Source organism: Rhinatrema bivittatum, chromosome 7 (genome assembly GCF_901001135.1).
Source record: "Rhinatrema bivittatum chromosome 7, aRhiBiv1.1, whole genome shotgun sequence".
Taxonomy (NCBI): domain Eukaryota; kingdom Metazoa; phylum Chordata; class Amphibia; order Gymnophiona; family Rhinatrematidae; genus Rhinatrema; species Rhinatrema bivittatum.
The window spans coordinates 98874478-98895677 of record NC_042621.1 but is presented as its reverse complement, the minus strand read 5'-3'; the positions used below and the strand labels follow the sequence as shown (position 1 = coordinate 98895677).

The 21200-nt window shown below is 42.9% G+C and overlaps 1 protein-coding gene across 3 annotated transcripts in view; it reads right to left on the bottom strand.

Moving 5' to 3' along the window:
* The window catches only part of LRRC36 (leucine rich repeat containing 36), a 287868-nt gene that overhangs the window by 43251 nt on the left and 223417 nt on the right, over nucleotides 1-21200 (bottom strand). For all 3 annotated transcript variants that reach the window (XM_029608785.1, XM_029608787.1, XM_029608786.1), the window contains one exon: nucleotides 12592-12710. In XM_029608785.1, the coding sequence (XP_029464645.1) occupies nucleotides 12592-12710 (119 nt within the window). The remainder of the gene's footprint in view (nucleotides 1-12591; nucleotides 12711-21200) is intronic.

Genomic DNA, 21200 nt, shown 5'->3' with positions numbered 1-21200 from the left:
GAAATTTAATATGAAGCCCTCCTTTAAGATGAATTAATACTATTTTTGTTACTTTCCTTTTTTACATCTTTCCCTTCTCCCCCTCTTTCACCCCACCATCCCCCTCTACCTATCATTTCACTATTGTTATTGTTTTCTTCTTTTGCAACTATGTATAATTTATCTGATTGTTGTTTTGATTCTGTAAACTGTTGTGATGGCTAAACCGAATGACGGTATATAAAAAACAAATAAATAAATAAAAATAAATAAATACAACTCTTCTAGGCCTGGCATGGAAAATATTGCCTCAGTGATGCCTTTTCAGGAACATGAAACTCAACCTCTTCTTCTGATACCCCAGGGCACTAGTATTTGGCCTTCTACACTTGTGTCCTTCTGCCTCTGGTAGAGTTATGTGAGTGTTCCAGTCACCAGTATCAACTATTAAAACAAGGAGCAGTAGATAATTATAGGTGTTATAGCACTTGCATGCCACAATTTTGGCTTACCACACCTCTTTTCAAAGCTGTTCCTCTCTAGTGGAAGAGGGCCACTCCTATCATCTCCCTCAAGGGGACTCGAGCCACATCCATCCTCCAACAACATAATGAGCATTCAAAGCTAACCATCTTGTTTAGAGAAGGAAACTTCCCTGGACATTGGACGTGTGAAGGAGAAATCCACAAAACACCTTAAAAGATTGGATCCAGAGATCTGGCCCAGTCCACCTTAAGCCTAAGACAGCAGGGAATCCTGGCCTGGACAGATGTTCCTTGGAAGGTGTATAAATAGCCAGGCCCAGGAAGGAGCAGGAGGCCCAGGAGAGAGAAAGAAGCCTAGAGAAAGAGAATACTGCTGAACTGTAAGCTGTGATACTATATTTGTGTTGTTGAAATGTGAAGAATAGCAGAGCTGTTTGTTTGTGATCTCCTGAACTCACACCTATATTGCAGACTGTATCCATTTGCCTCCTGTCACTGTTCCCAGTTGTATTTGTATGTATATGTTTTATCTATTTTATGTGTGTTTATTTGTACCCTATCCTGAACTATGGAGAGAGTGGGGAATAAATATTTTTAAATAAATAAAAATAAGACCTCGATGGGCTCTATGAGAGAGTGTGTCACAGAAATGTATGCTGGTGTCTCCTTTGAATGGGTAGGCGAAGGGTCTCTTTTGTCAGCTAGTTTAGCTCAGGCTTGTGTCAGGAGAGATGGTCCTTTGCGGGCAATGTGACTTTGGCATATTGAAGTAGGGGAGGAAGAGGTAGTTGACAGGGTGTTGCTCCTGCTTGCACAAATCTTTGGAGTGGCCACTCTTTCCTGTGCTACATCACCACTGTGCCTCAGCCTCTAGTGCTCCTGTTCACATACCCTAGCTACCAGCATTTCCTTCTTGAATATGAGACACTGAGATTGAGGGCAAGCATGTATGCATTGTGTTGTCTGAGAGGTTTCAGTCTCTCACCTGCTGCTGCAAGGAGCCCAGAAACTGCAACACTTCTACTTCCATTTCCTCTTGCTCACAGAAGCCCTCTGACTTTTTCTCCAGAATATTTACTATAGGGATGACCCCACCCAGAGTGGCTCTTCTGGAATTCAGATCCTCCAAAGCATCCTTGAAGGGCCTATGGATTTGTACCAGCTGATTCATCACTATCCAATCATGATACCCCAGGGGGCAATGCATGCCTATCTCTGTTTCCAGAAACAGATCATCAAAGAAGGTCAGCAACTCCATTAACCTCTGCAGCATTATATAGGTAGAATTCCAGCAGGTGCCAACATCTTGAGGCATCCCAAATTCTTCTTTCTTCTCATGGAGGAGCTGTCCCACTTCCATGCTTCTATGGAAAAGCCCTGCTATTTTCCTCCACCTCTCTATCAAGTTCTTCAGGAATGGCTTTCTGTTGCCAGTGGGCCCCAGCTCCAGGGCATACCTCACTGTTAGGTGCAGCAAGTATATAAAGGAACAGATGCCCAGAAAGCCCCTAGCTTCTATTGCCATTACCATATCTGTACCACAGTCTGCACATAAAACTTGCCTGAAAACTCCTGCCTCTCTGGTTTAGCTGCCAATCCTCCACCATCTTTCTTATAACTAGCAGAATATTGCATGAGATATGGGGCTATGTATCAACTGGGTGTGCAGCAAAATCCACCTGCACTCTGATGGTCCATACCCACTAGAGCTGCTGCCAGCCCCTGCCTCAACCAGGTCCTATCAATGTGCATGCGACTATGGCACTGGTTGTACAGGAGGGGGTGATCTTCCTACTAAATGCAGTCATGGAAGGCAGCTTGTAATTGAGGGTTAATACATGCAGCAGACATTTAAAGCCCATGTTTTCCACCATCTGCAGGGGATGCCATACTGGGTCAGACCAAGGGTCCATCAAGCCCAGCATCCTGTTTCCAACAGTGGCCAATCCAGGCCATAAGAACCTGGCAAGTACCCAAAAACTAAATCTATCCCACGTTACTGTTGCTAGTAATGGCAGTGGCTATTTTTTAAGTCAAGGGCAAACATTTCCCTGATGCTCTTCATTATTATTTTAGATGCTGCCTGCCTCTTATCCCAAGACAGTTCTATAGACCAGCACATATTCTCTATGGTAGGTTTCCATTTTAAATGCATGGCTGGGGACTGCTGGCCTGCCACCTGTCTGCTAGAAGGGGCCGTTGGAAAAAGTCTTCCCTTTTTCAATCCCTTTCCTCTGGCTTTTACTTGGTGTGGCAGAAGGGGGCCCCAGACTAGTATTACCATTCTCCTCTGATGCCAATGCTAGTGAGTGTGGCTTCGGAAAGTGATGCTGCACACCAGCATTTTTCAGATGCCCCACTTGTTTCCCTTGACTGATTGCTACGATGCTGCTAGCAGAGCCCAACCCGCGAGCAGCCTCTCACCTCTGGCCGCCGCCTGACCACTGGCCCAATGCCGCAGGACTTCTTCGTGCAGCCTAAGCCGCCTCGGACCTCCGCTGTCACTCCTCTTCCTCACGGCAGGAGCCACTGCTGGGATCATCCTTGTGCGACATGGAAGCCGCCGCCGACCCTGCCTCATCGTGTGACAGGGGAGCTGCCGTCGACTCTCTTCTTCTTGCGGCAGTGTCCTGCATAGGTGCGCGTGTGCACCTCTTCTTGATATTTAAAGGGCCAGAAGCGGGAAAAGCCCGCGGCTCCAACTGATGATGTCTTCAGCCTGCACCTAGTCCAGCCCTATAAATGGGCTCTCTTTTACTTCCTCAAGGCCTTCGAATCAGATCTCCATGGTCGTCCATGTGTCTTTTCTCCAGTCAAGGTCCTCCGTGGTCTTCTTGTGTCTAGATGGCTCTTCATTTGATGTTCCAGATGTTCCTGGTCCTGTTCTTCCTTGGAGCTTCTTCGTTGTCTCTTCGGTGTCCTGATGTTCCATGTCCTGAAGTTCCTGATGTTCCGTGTTCCAGACCTGGTCCTGATGTCCTCGTCTCTGGCTCTTCATCCTGCTTGTCCACCCTTCCTGGCATGCGACTGTCATGGTCCGTGACCAGCTCATGGGGGGCTGAGTAGGGCACTTTGTGCCAAAAGGCCTGTCTTCACGTCCACAGCGCAATTCTCTGGAAGGCCCTTGTGTTTAAAGCCAAGGTCTGTTCCTGAATCCGAGTTCCAAGTTTTGAATCCTGAGTCTTAAATCCTGAGTCTTGAATCCTGTTCCAGGTCTTTGGAGTATCTTGTGCCTGCTTCCATCCATGCCCAAGACTCAAGCTAGAATCTGCTCCGCTTCAGCGTGGTCCGCAACCAGCCATGGGCGGCTGTATAGGGCATGCCTCGGTGCAGGCCTCTCCTGAATCTTCGACATGTTTCCGGTTCCAAGTCTTCACTATCTCGCCTGGAGTCTGCTTTGCTTTCGGCATGGTCCGCGACCAGCCATAGGCAGCTGTGTAGGGTGTACTAGTGCCTGAACCCTGAATCCTCGCCTGAGTCTTCCAAGTATCCTGGATCCTTGTCCGAGTCTTCCAAGTTCCATGAAACCTTGTCCGAGTCTTCCAAGTATCCTGAAACCTTGTCCAAGTCTTCCAGGTATCCTGAAACCTCATCTGAGTCCTCCACGTTCCATGTATCCTCGTCTGAGTCTTCCAAGTTACACGTATCCTCGTCTGAGTCTTCCAAGTTCCTGAGTTCCATGTCTAACCTTGTTCCTACCCTCAGCCTCCGTCTGGCCTCATGCACTCGTTGTTCCCAAGCAGCGGGTCCGAAGGGCTACTGATTGACTGGAGGGCTACTCTTGAGACCAGCATTGCATTGCTGGGTCTCACCTGTGCATGCAGGTCCAGTGTAAGGCTGAGCCTGCCTTGTTTCAGTTCCTGATGTTCCAAGTCTTGATCCAGGTCTAGCCTTGTTCCAGCTCCAGCCCGTGCTGAACACTCTCACCTCTCACGGTGTGTGTCTTGGGGCTCCTCCCTGAGCCATGCCGTGGCCCAAAGGCTCACAATCTCTCTGAGCAAGCGAACACACCTCCATGCTCACAACACTGATATCTTTCCTGCAGCGAATATCAAGCAAATAATGGGCCCTCTCTCACTTTAAAGTGCCTCCAGATCAGGGATTTCTTTTCTCTACATTCTTGGAGGCTGATGGTGGCACTGGAGTTGAAGTAGAGGGTGGATTCTGGGGAAAAATGCCAGGAGCATCTCTCATATTCTATACCTGCGCTGCCTGCTCTTCCTAGGGGATGATCTCAACATCGTCAGTATCATCTCTCTCCCCTATCACTGAACTGCAGGCTAAGACACTACTGAGTAAACTTCTCTACTGACTAAACTTCTCCTTGGCGACTAGCTCTTCAAAATCTTCTGATTCAGAGAATCCTAGACAAGATTCTTCCTCTGAATCAGTTGTTGCTAAAATTGCCTTCATTGCCTCAGAACCAGGACCCAAAGAGGATCATGCTGCTTTTTATGGGTATTGATATTCTGCTACCCCTACCCTACTAATGCATGTCTTGGATGACTCTCCCATTTTTTCCTCTGCTCCAGAACAAAAGGGAGAGGAACTGGTGGCGATGACACATGTTTTCCAAATGTATGTACTTATTTATTTGAATACATTTTCAATTTCTTCTGCATTCAGATGCCCTTCTTTCATGCCATTCTGGATCTAAACAAATCCCTCTTTAGTGTAGGTGCTGGACTGCCTCTTTTATTGCTGCCCCCCCGCCAAGATCTCTATCTCTCTGTTTTCCTAACATGATAGAATTTATTGAAGTGCACTGCCTACTGTGGGTTTGAATATTACAAATGAATTTTTTGATACTGTAACTGTATCTCCACTCACAGTACCAATCAATGTATGGAGGTCTGTCTCTCTCTCTCTCACATAAGAACATAAGACCATAAGAACATGCCATACTGGGTCAGACCAAGGGTCCATCAAGCCCAGCATCCTGTTTCCAACAGTGGCCAATCCAGGCCATAAGAACCTGGCAAGTACCCAAAAACTATGTGTGCTGTACTTTGTGCAATTGTGCTGACTGACTGTACATAAAAAGCTGTTAAACATCAACTGACAAAAACAACTGGCAGCCTTGAAACATAAACATAGAAACATAGAAACATAGAAGTGACGGCAGAAGAAGACCAACGGCCCATCCAGTCTGCCCAGCAAGCTACGCAGTTTATCCATTTTTTTCCCCCCTTTTTCTCCCTCCCACCCGTCTCTATTGGCTTCCAGCACCTTCCGGCCCCAATTCCCTTCCACCCCTCCACCAATGCAGAGAGCAGCGCCATCCTAGTGAACATCCAGTGAAAATCCATCCTAGTGAACATCCATCCAGTCTCTGAGTGTGCTGTGCTCATCTCACTGTCCAGAGACATAGAAATCACTAGTACTGCCAAAATTGCAATCTCCATACTGTCTCTCAGCATGACCCTCCCCCAGTGAAGAGAAAAATCAAAATCAGCGGCAGTGTACTGCCTCGCTTTCTGGCACAGTGAATGAGACCACTGAAGCACAGAGAAAATTAGCAGCAGTCCTTTACAAGTGAAAAATCCAAAAGTTAAGCTTTTTAAAAACTCTCAGAGAACTTCTCTTCGCATGTCCTTCTCTGTGACATGCTAGAGAGGAAATACTGACTGATTCTTGCACATGCTCAGACTTTACAGTGGGAGGATGTCAGATTACTCGATTACTTTGTGAGCAACATTACGGAATGGATAGAAGGTAAAATTTGTCTATTTGCGAATGATACTAAGATCTGCAATAGAATGGACACATCTGAAGGAGAAGAGAGAATGAAAAATGATTTAAGAAAACTTGAAGAGAGGTCGAAGACTTGGGAGCTGGGATTTAATGCCAAGAAGTGCAGGGTCATGCATCTGGGGTGCGGTAATCCAAAAGAGCTGTATGCTATGGGGGATGAAAGACTGATGTGCACTGACCAAGAAAAGGAAAATTGGTTCTTACCTGGGTCTTAGGGTAATAGTGTCTGGAGATCTAAAGATTGCAAAGCAATGTGATAAGATGATAGCTAAAGCCAGAAGAATGCTGGGCTGCATAGAGAGAGGAATAATCGGTAAGAAAAAGAAGGTGATAATGCCCTTGTGAGGCCTCACTTGAAGTACTGTGTTCAGTTCTGGAGTCCTTATCTTAAAAGGGACAAAGACAGGATACAGGCGGTCCAGAGAAGAGCGACCAAATGGTGTGGGGTCCGTATGAGAAGACCTATGAGGAGAGATTGAAGGATCTGAATATGTATACACTTGAAGAGACAAGATGCAGGGGAGATATGATACAGATCTTCAGATACCTAAAAGTTTTTAATGATGCACAATTGACAAACCTTTTCCGATAGAAAGAAATCAGTAGAACTAGGAGTCACAAAATGAAACTCCAGGGAGGACGTTTCAGAACCAACGTCCGGAAATATTTCTTCACAGAGAGTATGGTGGAATGCCCTTCGGAGGAGGTTGTGAAGACGCAAACAGTGAAAACATTTAAAGGGGCATGGGTTAAACACTGTGGCTACCTAAAGACTACAGGATGGAATGAAGGAATGAGTGCATGGGGGTAACTTGCTGATGTGGCAGTTACTACCCTTAACCAATAAGCCTTCATATTGTTCATGCAACTCCATTATCACTCTCTGCTTCAACGACAGGGGGAAATGGGAACTGGATTCAAATAGCAACCAATGAGGGCCCTGACTTCTACTGCCTAGGGAAAAAATAAGCATGGGGGTAACTTGCTGATGTGATGGTTACTACCCTTAACCAATAAGCTTGATATTTTTGATGCAATTCAACATTGCTTTCTGCTTCAATGTTAAGGAAGTAATGGCGAATTGGATTCAAATAGCAACCACCGAGGGCCTGATTTTTATGGACTGGGAATCTGTTAAGCATGGGGGAAACCTGCACAGTGCGGCAGATGCCACCGTGTGCTTGCTGGGCAGACTGGATGGATCATTTGGTTCGTTTCTGCGATCATTTGTATGTTTTTATGTTTCAGATAGCAGAGAGGCTAGATAAAAAGATGCTGCACTATGATTTGTCCTTTGGCTAGTCTCCTTGCCAACATGTCCTGCCTTGGCTCTGACAAAGCAGTTAGGGTCACACAGGCAAGAGCTAGTTGGTTTTTCCCTTAGTAGTACATGGTCATAGACTTCAATGGGCTATTGAAAAGAATGGGAAACATAAATAAATGGAATGAAGATTATTTGTTTCATTTGTGAGACCCCTCCATTTGTTTTGGGGGGGTATGAATAAAACAAATATGGATTCATTTGTTATGTTTTGCCCATTCATTTCAAACAAATGCACATCCCTAGTTGCTATATTCTGGTTGCCTTTTCCCAGATGGTGCACTTGTAGTCCTGATATCAGTGTATAATGTGCAAGATAGTCCTGGGTGCCACTCCTAAGTTGCAAACTTCTGCTGTTATCTCTTTCTAGTTATGCTCCTTTCATATTGAATCTTTAACCAAGATAATGCACAATTGTCTCAAATGTGGAACTGGGCAGTACTGAAGCATCGGCAACTGTTCCACTGCCTCTGTACCACTGGTGCTCGCTCTTACCTCCTTCTGTTCTTCCTTACACCCTAAATTTTCTAGTAGGTGCTGTCAGGCCTTTCTGATGTCTTTTCTTGTGTCTTTCACCCCCTATTATTCCTGAACTTCCTTCCCCCATGCCTACTGGGGCCTTAATACTGGACCCTTGTTTCCTCAACTATATTCTTTCTCTCCAACATGATATAACACGCCATGGCTTTTCCTCACAATTATGACCTCTCCCCTTGTGCTCTTCCACTCGCACCCCTACCCTTTGACTTTCTGTGGGAGATATGAACAGGACTTGGAAGTTTGAACTGACACCATTGGGCCAAATTTTAGTATCTACGCGTGGGTGATTCTTCACAAAAGGAATACTCGCGCAGAACTTCATGGCATTACGATGATAGAGTACGTCAAACAACAAGTCATTCCACGAGGACTCCGCATTAACAAAGCTCCACTCATGTTCACAGATAGGCCTGATTTCCTTGCTAAATGGGCTGCATTTCTGAACAAGTGTTCTTTAGATCTAATGCTTTTAATCATCGAATATACGAAAGTAATTACCGAACAAATTCAAGCAGAAATTATTGTGGTGGAAGATGAATTTAAAGCTTCGACGAATGTGGAGTCGGCACAAAAGTCTATGGAAGAATTGCAGGGCACCATTGAGAAATTTAAGACAGATATAAAACGTAATAAAGTTACCAAGTTCAGACGACACAAAAGTGACTATGACAATGGCAGCATTTATACATGGCTCCACAAGAAGGATGACAAAGATACAGCTCCCAAAAAAGTTGCCTTTGCTTCATCGGAAGACACCTCTAGTGGATCGGAAGATCAACCAGCTTCTCGAGGACCACGTCCGACGTCTTCTTTTTTAGAAAAACGCCGGTACCCATCCCGCCCTCCAAGACCTTACGGCAGAAAACCCCGTCAACAACCTCCCCTCGAAGAGGACGCCCAGTGGCACAAACCGTTCACACGGTCGCAAAATCAGGACAGTCGTCCATAATTAATTTATCAAGATACCATTTGACAACAGCAGAAGAAGAGGTGTTGAATCGAGGGTTATCTTATGTTCCCACCAATCGTCATGATTCCTTTGTCTGTCGCATCCAGCTATATAAATTTTTCAGACTCCTCATGATCAAACATTATTTTTCTAAAAGCCCGCAACAAACATCTTTTGATCCTTCCATCATTAAGAAGAAATCCCGTTGGATTCCACCAGGAGTGGTGGACGAACAAATCAAGGCTTTTCAAACCCTGGTTCTGCAAGAAGTGTCGGATATAGAAACAAGACATCACCACACTTTTTTCAATCTCTCCTCGACAGAAAACCAGGCTCTTCGAGCATTATCTTCCAATTCGGAGATAATTATCAAACCAGCTGACAAAGGCGGAGCTACCGTCATCCTAGATCAAGAAGATTATCGCACAGAAATTTTACGACAACTAGATGACCGGAAATATTATCGGTTACTACAAGATGATCCCACTCCATCATTATCTCAAAAGATTGGCAGTTTGCTTAAAATTGCACATGACCAAGGGTTTCTCACAAACAGGGAATACAACTTTCTTCAGGTTGAACATCCCCGTACCCCAGTTATTTATGGGGTCCCCAAAATCCATAAGACCTTAGTCCACCCACCATGCCGGCCCATTGTCTCAGCTAATGGCTCCATTCTGGAGCCGTTAGCCAAATTCATGGACATTTTTCTTCGAGCCCCCGTCAAAAATGCTATATCATATGTACAAGATACTTCTGACATGCTCAATAAATTATCCACGGTTAGTCACACATCCAGCAATCATTTTCTAGTCAGTTTAGACATCGAGTCTTTATATACAAATATTCCGCAATTGGATGCACTCAAGCTAGTTCAGGAGACAGTGGAGAATAGAATGAGACTGCAACGTATTCCGTCAGAATTCCTGGTTGAATTGACAGAAATTATTCTTTATAACAATTTTTTCTCTTTTGAACAGCAGTTTTACCTTCAAACACATGGTGTAGCTATGGGGTCGCCCATAGCACCTGATGTCGCCAATCTTTATGTGACTCAATTTGAGGAAAAACACGTTTATCCATCCTCACAATTTCAATTCGTTCAATTATGGTCACGATACATTGACGATATATTCTTCATCTGGACTCACACAGAAGCACAACTGCTCCAGTTTTACCATTGGCTCAATCACATTGATCCTCATTTAAAGTTTAGCATTGTCTACAACCAGCATTCATTAGCATTTTTAGACATCAAGATCATGAAGGACTCCCAAGGTATAAGCACCACGCTGTTCCGGAAACCCACAGATCGCAACAATTACCTTCGCTTCCAGAGTCATCACCCCAGGAAATTTAAAGAGGGGTTACCTGTGGGTCAATTTTTCAGACTCCGAAGACTTTGTTCAGACATTGGAGACTTCCACATACAGGCCGGACATCTCCGCGACAGGTTTCTAGAAAGAGGATACCCGGCCCGAGTCATACGCAGAGCCTATAAAAGGGCCACTTTCTCCGACAGAACCCAACTATTACAGTACAAACATCGTAATGAATCTCCCAGTATTATCTGCGTTTTACCATATACAGACCTCACCATACAAGTTAAAAAAGCAATCATGAATAATTGGCATGTTCTTAGTCCTCATTCTCTGTTTCATGAACCTCCCATGTTTGCATATTCTCGAGGTCACAATATCAAGCAGAAGGTAGTTAGAGCAGCCCCTCGTTCTCATACTGGCCCCTCATCAGGGCTATTTTCAACATGTGGGAAATGTTCCTGTTGCAGCCAAGCCATGACTGGCTCCTATTGGACTGATCCACAAACAGGATTGCAGATTATCCACAAACATAATGTGAATTGCAACACTGATTTTGTAATTTATGTACTACAGTGTCCTTGCAATAAAATTTACATAGGACGTACACGACGCAAGATTCGCATTAGATTAGTTGAACATCGTAGTAGGATCAATAACCAGGACATCAAAGCACCTATAGTTCAACACAGCTTGGCTCACACACATACATTTGATGAATACAAATGGGCCATTCTGGAACATATTCCCCATCATTGGAGAGGAGGCGATAGAACATCCCAGCTTAACTTTAAGGAAAACCGTTGGATCTTTCTATTACGCTCCACTGAACCACTGGGGCTAAACGAAAGAATAGAATGGTTTTCTCTAGTTTAACAACCCTTCATGGGTGTTTTCTCAGTTTTTTCAGATTACGTGTCAATGGTCTTTAAATTCCAGCACTGCATTCCTTTTGACTTATGAATCAAGCACGTCATTTTTGTGCAAGGCCAACTTCTTCAACCCTATCATCCTGTTGTTTAGAAGACAATTAGGTTTATGAAGTTCCCTCCGCATTTATGGGATTCCCTACCCGCGGTGCTTTATATTTTGAATGCATTTCATAATTCTCCTTTTTCAAAATGGCCGCCGCATGACGTCACTGCCCAAATATGGATTTCAGCTGGGCTAGTACTCCCCACGCACGTCACTCACCTAATATGGTCATCACCAAATTTGGAATCTCAAACGTCATTTCCTGCCTCATCAACTTCAGTCGATAGGTCCCCTTTATAACCGGCGTTTTCGCCCGCGGATCGCTGTCATCCCAGCGGCAAGAATCACGGCAAGGCTGCTCACTTCTGGGGCACGTAAGTTTTTCACTTGGGCATCGCATTGACGACATTCAAAGACTTTTTAATTCACTAAAGATGTTTTATCCTAAACGCATTAGTTTATCCATAAGGGAGGTTTCCCTGCACCCCAATTGCGTTGTCTTTCATGTTTTTTAGCGATCTCAGCCAGTGTTATTCACCGCTATTTGACTGACCATAACCATCATCTCACAGTAAGTTTGTGGTTTTGCTTCCAAATCTCAGCCATTTGTTATATTAATAGCCTTTTGGCATTTTTTCAGAACTCTTACATTGTATTTCCACACAGAATTGCACCAGTAAACTACTTCCCTGAAGTTCCCTGAGGAAGGAGTCTACACTCCGAAACACTGCTGTGTTGGAGCGAGCACTTCAGGACGTAAGATATCATTTACCTAACTGGTGGAAAGCGGTGTGCAGACATTAGTAGTGTCCACACAATGTTTGCATCCTAATACTTACAGCAACCTATGATTATTCAAGCCCAGAGTTGCAAGGGCTTGACAATATAAGCCATTATTCTACTGCGGCTACGTATGACGGTTGCAAAGTAAGTATTTTCCATAGAGTTCCACACATAGCTGGATTATTTTGCATTTTGACAGGTTCTGATTTTCAGCTATCTCGAGTTTCTATAACTCCTTCCGTTCTTAGGCATTAAACCCTGAGGCATATGAAGGAGTAGCCTAGTCGTTAGAGCAGCAGGCTATAAACCAATGTTCAAATCCCACTGCTGTTCCTTGTGACCTCGAGCAAGTCATTTCACCCTCAAAACTTCAATTGCGAGCCCTCTAGAGACAGGGAAATACCTACAGAACATGAACGTGATCCACTTTGAAGTACCTGAAAAGCAGAATATAAATCAAATAAATGTATGTATGTAAACACATACCACATCTTCATGTTTACAGCATCTTTGAAATGTCAATGTTGGGATCTCCAGCCCACAGCCATTAATGTTCATATAAGGGGTAGAAACCATCAAAGAAGAAAGCAATTCCCGTGCTGGAGCTGCAGAAAACAAAGGTTTATAATGTAATAACTATTTGTTAATCAATGGAATGTTTCTTTTACTTTTCTTTTTTTCCCCCTTAGAATCAGTGTGTTGTGGTCCTAAATTAACTCTTCATTAGGCTGGTTTTCTCAGAATCACTGGTGTAAATCTTCCTACATAATTTATCCTTCCCAAAATACCTGATCTTTGATGCTAGAATAATTATGATGACTTGTTTACTGTAATTCCCTCTGGGGTTAGCATTTTTCCAACATATACAACCCTGAGTTTTGAAAAAATCTTTTATTAACAAAGAACCAAATACAGACTGAGACAATGGGCTGATACCCAATCAACTTCAATAACTGTATAAACAAAATATTAGAATTCATACAATGCATAAAGCAAGGCTAAAGTTCTTTACCGCTTTGCCGGTATACAGACATGAACAAGTTATCATGCCAAGGTATCACTATTTAGTTCCACATTTCTTTGTAAAATTAAATTGACTTTGCATTTCTTTTGGTAATGACATATTATATGTTTTCCAGCTTTTACTGAACCAAATTTGTAATTGTACATTTTTCAGTAAAGCTGATCTGCGTTCCATATATACTACATTTAACATTTGTTCTTTCTATATTTGAATGTCTGGCTCCTCTTTCTCTATCCATTTAATAAGAATACATCTTTTAGCAATGAGACTAGCTTTATTTAGTAACAATCTATGGGATTTCCTAAGGAAAACAGAGTCCTTTAGATGTCCTAATATGCATAACTTCCTATTCATCGGTCATCTCTTTAGTGGTAGCACTAATAGCATTATATAACACTATTCTAAAAATTCTGAATGCTAACATACTAACATTAACTATTTAAGTTTAGGAGGTCATTTACTATGTTGCAATATTTACTGCAGGATAGTGAAATATCACAGGGGTGAGGGGAGGGGCATTCCTGCAATATTTTACCCCTCACCAGGAAAATATCACGGCAGTAGTGCCACATTATTTTTTATCATGGAAAAAAACTGCAATAACAAATTACGTGGCAGGTGCCCAAAAATGCTTGATGACGACCCACTTCACAATGGGCTGCCATCATTTTAAAGGGCCCCATTGGCCTAAAGATACCTCCCTCCCTAAAGTGATTATATACTCCCCAAAGGTCTAGTGAGATTGCCACCCACCCTCCTGCTGCCTCTCGATGTGATATGAGCCCAAAAAGTTAAAAAAAAAAAAAATTAACTGGTATGTGACACCCCACAACCTATTCAAACACCTCCCTTTTGTATATAACTGCCCCCCAACCAAAGACCCAAATATATGTAATTCCCCCTACACAACCCAGCAGCTGCCCCCCACCCGCTAGCCTCCGAACAGACACTGTAATCTCTGGGGTCTAGTATACCCCCCTATCCCCTTGCCTAGAAAATAGGCCATGGTGATCTAGTAGGGCCCCTAATTCCCCCCATATCTTTTCAAGACTTGGTGAACAAGCGGTGGCCCGGAGTGCCCCTTAGCTCTGGACACGGTCAATACCATTTTCCAAAATGGCACCAACTGACCATTGACCCATCACAAGACAGAAGCAATGGCCGGTCGGTTCCATTTTGGAAAATGGTGTCAACTAGGCCTGGAGTTAGGGGGCGCTTTGGACCTCCACTAGCCCACCAATGGGTCTTGTTTAAGGTGTGGGGGGGGGGGGGGGGGTGTCTGGTGACTACTCTAGACAACCAGGGCTTTTTTTTCATGGGAAAGAGAGGGAGGGGGTCCATTAGTCCTCAGGGTTTATGGATTTGGTTGAGGGATAGGGCCAAGGGGCCTGATACTGGAAAGAGGTAGTTTTTGTTTGGGGATGTCTGTCGGAGGGAGGGGATATTTTTTTAATCTAATGGAAGGGGTTAAGGTAGGCAGCAAGGCATGAGCTTTTATCCTATTTTTAAAACTTTTTAGGTTCATGCCACTTCGAAAGGTGGAGCGAGGGTGGGCAGGGCTCTCAATAGATATCCTAGGGGCATTTCTTCACTGAGGGGGGATAATTATTGTTGGGTGGACAGGTTCTTTAAGAAGTATCCCAGGGACCTCAGGGTGCATGTTAGTGTCCCAAGGGTTCCGGGAAAAAATAACTATCCCTCCTCCAAATGCAATATAATAATGCAACTGTTTTTTTAAATGTGAGCTGCATTACTGAACTTGCATTAGATTGAGTAGTAATTAACTGCTTTGCATACATTAGTTTATTTTATGCATGCAAATACACGCAAAGCAGCTAATATTAATAAGGGGAAGAAATCTTTCAAAAAAACAGTGATTATGGTGTTAACGCATATTATCTTCATATGACAGCTTAGTAAATGTACCACTTAGTTTGAGATCACTTTAGTTTGCTACTATGCTAGTTTTACTTGTACATCAATTCATATTCTTGTACTTAAACACTTGTGAGAGAGTGCCCTGTGTTTTCCCCTATAAACCTGTGCAGGACCAGGCTAGATGTCTGGTCCACTTTAAATCTCCTAGAGGGAGAACGCGCTATTGGCAGGTCCCTGTGGGGCAGGAAGAACTCAGAGGGTGTGGCAGCTTGATGGGAATAAGAGTTGCAACCATGGTGGTTACAGAGAGGTCCCATACGTCTCCAGGAGAAGGCAGCTCCTGAATTATTGCTGTCCTAACCCAAGGTACTGTAAGTACGTGTTTCCATTATCAAATACATGCCAGACACTAAACGATATGTTGGAAGCACTGGGATTCACTTTAATCACAGATAAACCCACACACAAAGCAGGCCACTCGCTTGACCTAACATACATCAATCACGACTACCTTGAACACACAAATACTAGTTATAATCAAATTCCATGGTCAGATCACTTTCTAATCCAGTCAGACATTAAATTCATTAAGCCAAAAGAAATACAGAAAAATAAGCCCTTAGAATTTAAATATCGCCCCCCCTTTAACCATGACTTACTAAAAACCAAACTAGAAGAAGATCTAAAAAACTATAATTACACTAACTGTATTGATGCAACAACTGAGTGGCTAACAAACACAAATAAATTGGCAGACAACATTAACCCTACAAGAATTATGCAAATACATGAGCCCAAACAAAAAAACCCCTGGTTTAACGAAAAAATAAAAGAAATCAAACAAAATCTCAGGAAAAAAGAAAAAAGGTGGAGAAAAGACAAATTAGTGGACAATTTAACCAAATTTAGGAAACAACTAGCCTATTATAAAAAAGTAATTCTCGTCGCAAAAAAACAATTCTTTAGTTCAAAAATTGAAAAATTCTCAAATAACCCAAGAACACTATTCAACATAGTTAAAAATCTGACCAATGACAAAGCAGAGACACCCCAAACCCCACAAGAAAACAAATGCAAAGACTTAGCACACTATTTCTCAGACAAAATCACTAACCTTAGAGCTAAGATCCCGATCCTAACTAAACAGGAAATCAAAATGCAGAAAAGAGATGCGACACAATTCTCCACATTTGACGAGGTATCACAAACCGAAGTAGAATCCATGATAAAAAAGCTGAACCCTGCACCGCACAAAATTGACACCATTCCCACCACAGACATAAAAAAACTAGCTGATATAACCTCCTTCACACTAGCCAAAATAATTAATCTATCACTCAATGAAGGAGTAATGCCAGACTCTCTGAAAAATGCAATAATTAAACCAATTCTGAAAAAAAGAAACAGTGACCCAAATGTCTTAAGTAACTATAGAGCGGTTTCAAACTTACCTATGCTAGCGAAATTAATAGAAAAAGCAGTACAAAAACAACTAGCAGAACATCTAGACAACAATAACATACTCTACCCATCACAACACGGCTTCAGAAAACACTATAGCACTGGAACATTACTAATCTCTCTAACTGATAACATTCTTCGTGGATTTGACAGCGGAAAACACTACATCTTGATACTACTAGATCTGTCCGCAGCATTTGACACAGTTAACCATAACATACTATTAAAAAGACTGGAAGAAATTGGATTACAAATGAAAACAACTGAATGGTTCACATCATATCTCACAAATAGATCCTATCAGGTACAGATAAATAACACTATATCAGACAAGATCGACCTAAAAACAGGTGTCCCCCAGGGATCATCACTCTCAGTGACTCTATTTAACATTTACCTGCTCCCCCTCTGCCACCTACTGGCAGGGCTAGGTGTCATACACTTCATATATGCTGACGACATTCAACTAATTCTACCAGTGGAAGAATCAATTGAGAAAACACTGAATCTAGCAATGTTGTACCTTGACATAATAAAACAATTATTAAACCAAATGGAACTAGTAATAAACATAGAAAAAACAGAATTCATACACCTTCAACGAAAAAACATTGTAAGAATTCAAAACCCCATTAAACTTAATAATAATAAATCAGTGGAGCTAACTCCCACTATCATCTTTACGCCCACTTCAGCTTATCCAGAATGCTACTGCTAGACTGATTTTCAACCTTCCTAAAAGAGAACATATCTCCCCAGTACTCCAACATTTACACTGGCTTCCCATTACTCACCGCATAAAATACAAAATCTTAACCACTATCCACAACCTACTTTATAACCCCAATTCTATATGGCTCTGCTCTATGCTACACATATATAAACCAACAAGACAGCTCCGTTCCACAGACAAATGTTTACTGGAAATTCCGTCAGTCAGATCTACTAGCTTAGCCCTAACAAGAAACAGAGCTTTCTCAGTTTTTGGTCCTTCCTTGTGGAACTCTATACCAGACAGTATCCGAATGACATCTAATCGAAATGAATTCAAAAAGATGGTTAAAACCTTTCTATTTAATGAAGCATACAATCTCAGTACCACTATTTAAATGTTTACTCTGAATTACCCATATCTGCTTGATACTTGTAAAGAAAGAACTATTTCTGTTTTTATTGTGTCTTATGTTCAAATTGTTTTTATTGTGCATGTAAATTGTAAACCGCCTAGACGGACACGTAAGTGACCCCATGTGCGGTATATAAAAAACTTTTAAATAAATAAATAAATTAAATAAATAAAAACTGATAAAGCTAGAAACCTAGGAGTGATTATAGACACAGAACTCAGCCTTAAGCAACACATAGCGGTAAAAACAAGAGAAGGCTACGCCAAACTAATGGTCCTTAGAAGGCTAAAACCCTTATTAACTCAAGAACACTTTCGTACAGTACTACAAGCACTAATATTTGCTAGCACGGACTACTGTAACACACTTTTTCTTGGATTGCCATATACCACAATCAGACCACTGCAAATACTACAGAACTCGGCTACCAGAATACTTACTGGGAAAGGCAGAAGAGATCATATCACCCAAACACTGGCCGACTTACACTGGCTCCCAATAGAACAAAGAGTGCAATTCAAAACACTATGCACAATTCATAAACTAATAAATGACGAAAATGCCGACTGGCTAAACACCGCACTTCGATTACATGTCCCTCAAAGGAATCTCAGATCTGCCAATAAAGCACTACTAACCATACCCTCAGTAAAAACAGCAAAGTTGACCCAGGTTAGAGAGAGAGCACTATCATTGGCAGGACCATTATTATGGAACACATTACCACTTGAGCTAAGACTAATGAAAGATTTAAAACTCTTCAAAAAAAGCTTAAAAACTTGGCTCTTCAAAAAAGCATTCCACAGTAAGGTCGCTGAAGAAACAACAAATACATTCAGCTGAAAGTCACCTATAAAAGCAGAGTTGTTTGTCTTTATTATTATTTTTTTTTTGTTATTTTACTCATAATTGAATATTAATTTAAAAACAGTATGCACATATATGATTAGCACGGCAATCGTAAATAGCATCTCCAACCCACTTTTCAATTAGAGTATATTATTGAATAATGTAACCGTAAAATATTGGCACCGCTTGGATAACTTAGAAAACTATCAAACCTATTTCGTGCCTAAATGTAAACCGTTGTGATGGTGCACTACTAAACGACGGTATAGAAACGTTTTTAAATAAAAAATAAATAAAAATAAGTACACTGCTAAAAAGGTAGGCAGTCTACTACTGATTGTGTTTAAATGTTATAATAAAAGTTAAGTTGCAAGAAGAAAAGCTGGCGTCAATGTGTGTTTCCTGACTCTAGAGAGTGAAGTTTTGCTTAGCCATCTTCTCATATGGTGTCATGCATGGGATTTTTTTTTTTCTTAACGTGGTAAAGAGAAAAGCCCAAAGCCTCCAGAAGAAAGGAAGAAAAGTTTGCTTGGTGTCTATAGCCTGCCAGAAGTTTGAAGACAAGCACTGCTATAGTGTGCACCAGATCACAAAGAGAAGTCTCCATAGGGGAGGAAAAAAAGTTTGTTTGTTGTGGTGTCTCCCAGAAGCAGCTGAAGACAAAAGGGTGTGGCACGGAGCACATGGAAGCCAAGCAGTACTGCTAGTACTGCAGAGCACAGAAAAGGGAACCCCCCCCCCCCCCCAAACTGCCTAGAAAGCAGAGTGGTCTCTGGGACCTGTAGGGAAGCAAGCTTAAGCCCAAATTTTCAAAAGGCCACACTTGCACATCCCAGCAGATACATGTGTGGCTTGGCAGAGCACATTTTCAAAAGGGCCCGGCCATGCGCATATCTTCTGGGACTGGAACAGTGGCCATTAGGTCCTGTCCTGGGGAAGCGTGCGCCAGCAGCCGGCCAGCGCACAGAACTTACTGCTGCTCAAAGGAGCACGTAAATTATTAAACAAAAAAATGTAGAGGCGTTATGGTGGGTTTAGGGTTCAGGGAGGAGAGTAGAGGAGAGTGAAAAAGGGAAGAAGGCTAGGTAGAGGGATAGGAAAGTTCCCTCTCAGTCCATTCCTTAACTGGAGCAGACTGGGAGGGAACTGGGAAAGGCCTACTTGCCTCGCCGCACGTATTTTTTTAAAATCCCCCCTTGCGCACGTGAGATGCCACCCGCCCGCACATGCACACACACATGTGCATACAGGAATTGTATTTTATAACATGCGCGCGTCGCTGCATGCATGTTATAAAATCGGCACATCGGGAACCATAGGCACATGGACATGCGCGCCCTTCTTTGAAAATCTACCCCTTAGGTTTTTTTCAATGGACTAAAGAGACAAGCTGTGCCCAAAGTTAGGACCTGTGATTATAGTGTAGTTAGAGTTGGTGAGGCAGGTTTTGTTTTTCTTTTTGAGAAAAAAAAAAAGCCCAACAGTGTGCACTGAGCTGAAAGCAGAGTTGCTTACCTGTAACAGGTGTTCTCTCAGGACAGCAGGATGTTAGTCCTCACATATGGGTGACATCATCAGGATGGAGCCCAATCACGGAATACTTTTGTCAAAGTTTCTAGAACTTTGACTGGCACCTACTGGGCATGCCCAGCATGGTACTAACTCTGCATCCAGCAGGGGTGTCTCCCTTCAGTCTCATGTTTAGTAAAAGAGCGTGCGAAAAATAAAACAACAAATCGCAAGCATACCCAACTCCGCGGGGTGGCGGATGGGTTTCGTGAGGACTAAAATCCTGCTGTCCTGTGAGAACACCTGTTACAGGTAAGCAACTCTGCTTTCTCAAAGGACAAGCAGGATGGTAGTCCTCACATATGGGTGAATAATGAGCTGAAGATACCCGCACATGTACCAAAAGCACCCAAAGACGTGCAACAGGCACAAAAACAGGGGCGATTTTGGAGAACAGGCAGCCTGAAATCCCAGCGGGCCGTGGTAGGAAGTTGGGTATTAAGCTGAGAACAAATTGCGCAGAACTGACTGGCCAAAAAGAGAATCTTTGTGCGCCAGCTTTGTCCAGGCAATAGTGGGCTGCGAAAGTGTGGAGAGAACTCCAAATAGCAGCTCTGCAGATGTCAGCAAGATGTACAGACCGAAGGTGTCCTAACGACGTTGCCATTGCTCTAATGGAGTGTTTTTTTACACTCTCCTGTAGTGGAAGGCCTGATTGTTGGTAGCAGAAGGAAATACAGTCTGCCAACCAGGAGGACAGGGCCTGCTTTCCCACCGGGATACCCAGTTTAATGTCATTGAAGAAACAAATAGCTGGGTGGACTTCCTATGGTCTGCAGTGCGTTCCAAGTAAAAGGCTAGCACATGTTTGCAGTCCAAGGAATGCAGAGCCCGCTCACCTGGTTGTGAGTGGGGTTTTGGAAAGAAAGTAGGCAAAACCATAGATTGATTTAAATGGAATTCAGAGACTATTTTCGGCAGAAATTAAGGATGAGTGCGGAGGACCGCCTGATCATGAAGAAACTTGGTATAAGGGGGGTATGTTACCAGTGCTTGTAACTCACTGATCCTGCGGGCAGACATCAAAGCTAGAAGGAAGAGTATTTTCCAAGTAAGAAGTCGTAACTCGCAGGAGTGCAGAGGCTCAAACGGAGGTTTCATGAGTCTCGCTAAAACCACATTAAGGTCCCAAGCCGGAGCCGGTGGACGAAGAGGGGGCTTGTGAAGCAAGCCTTTCATAAAGCCCA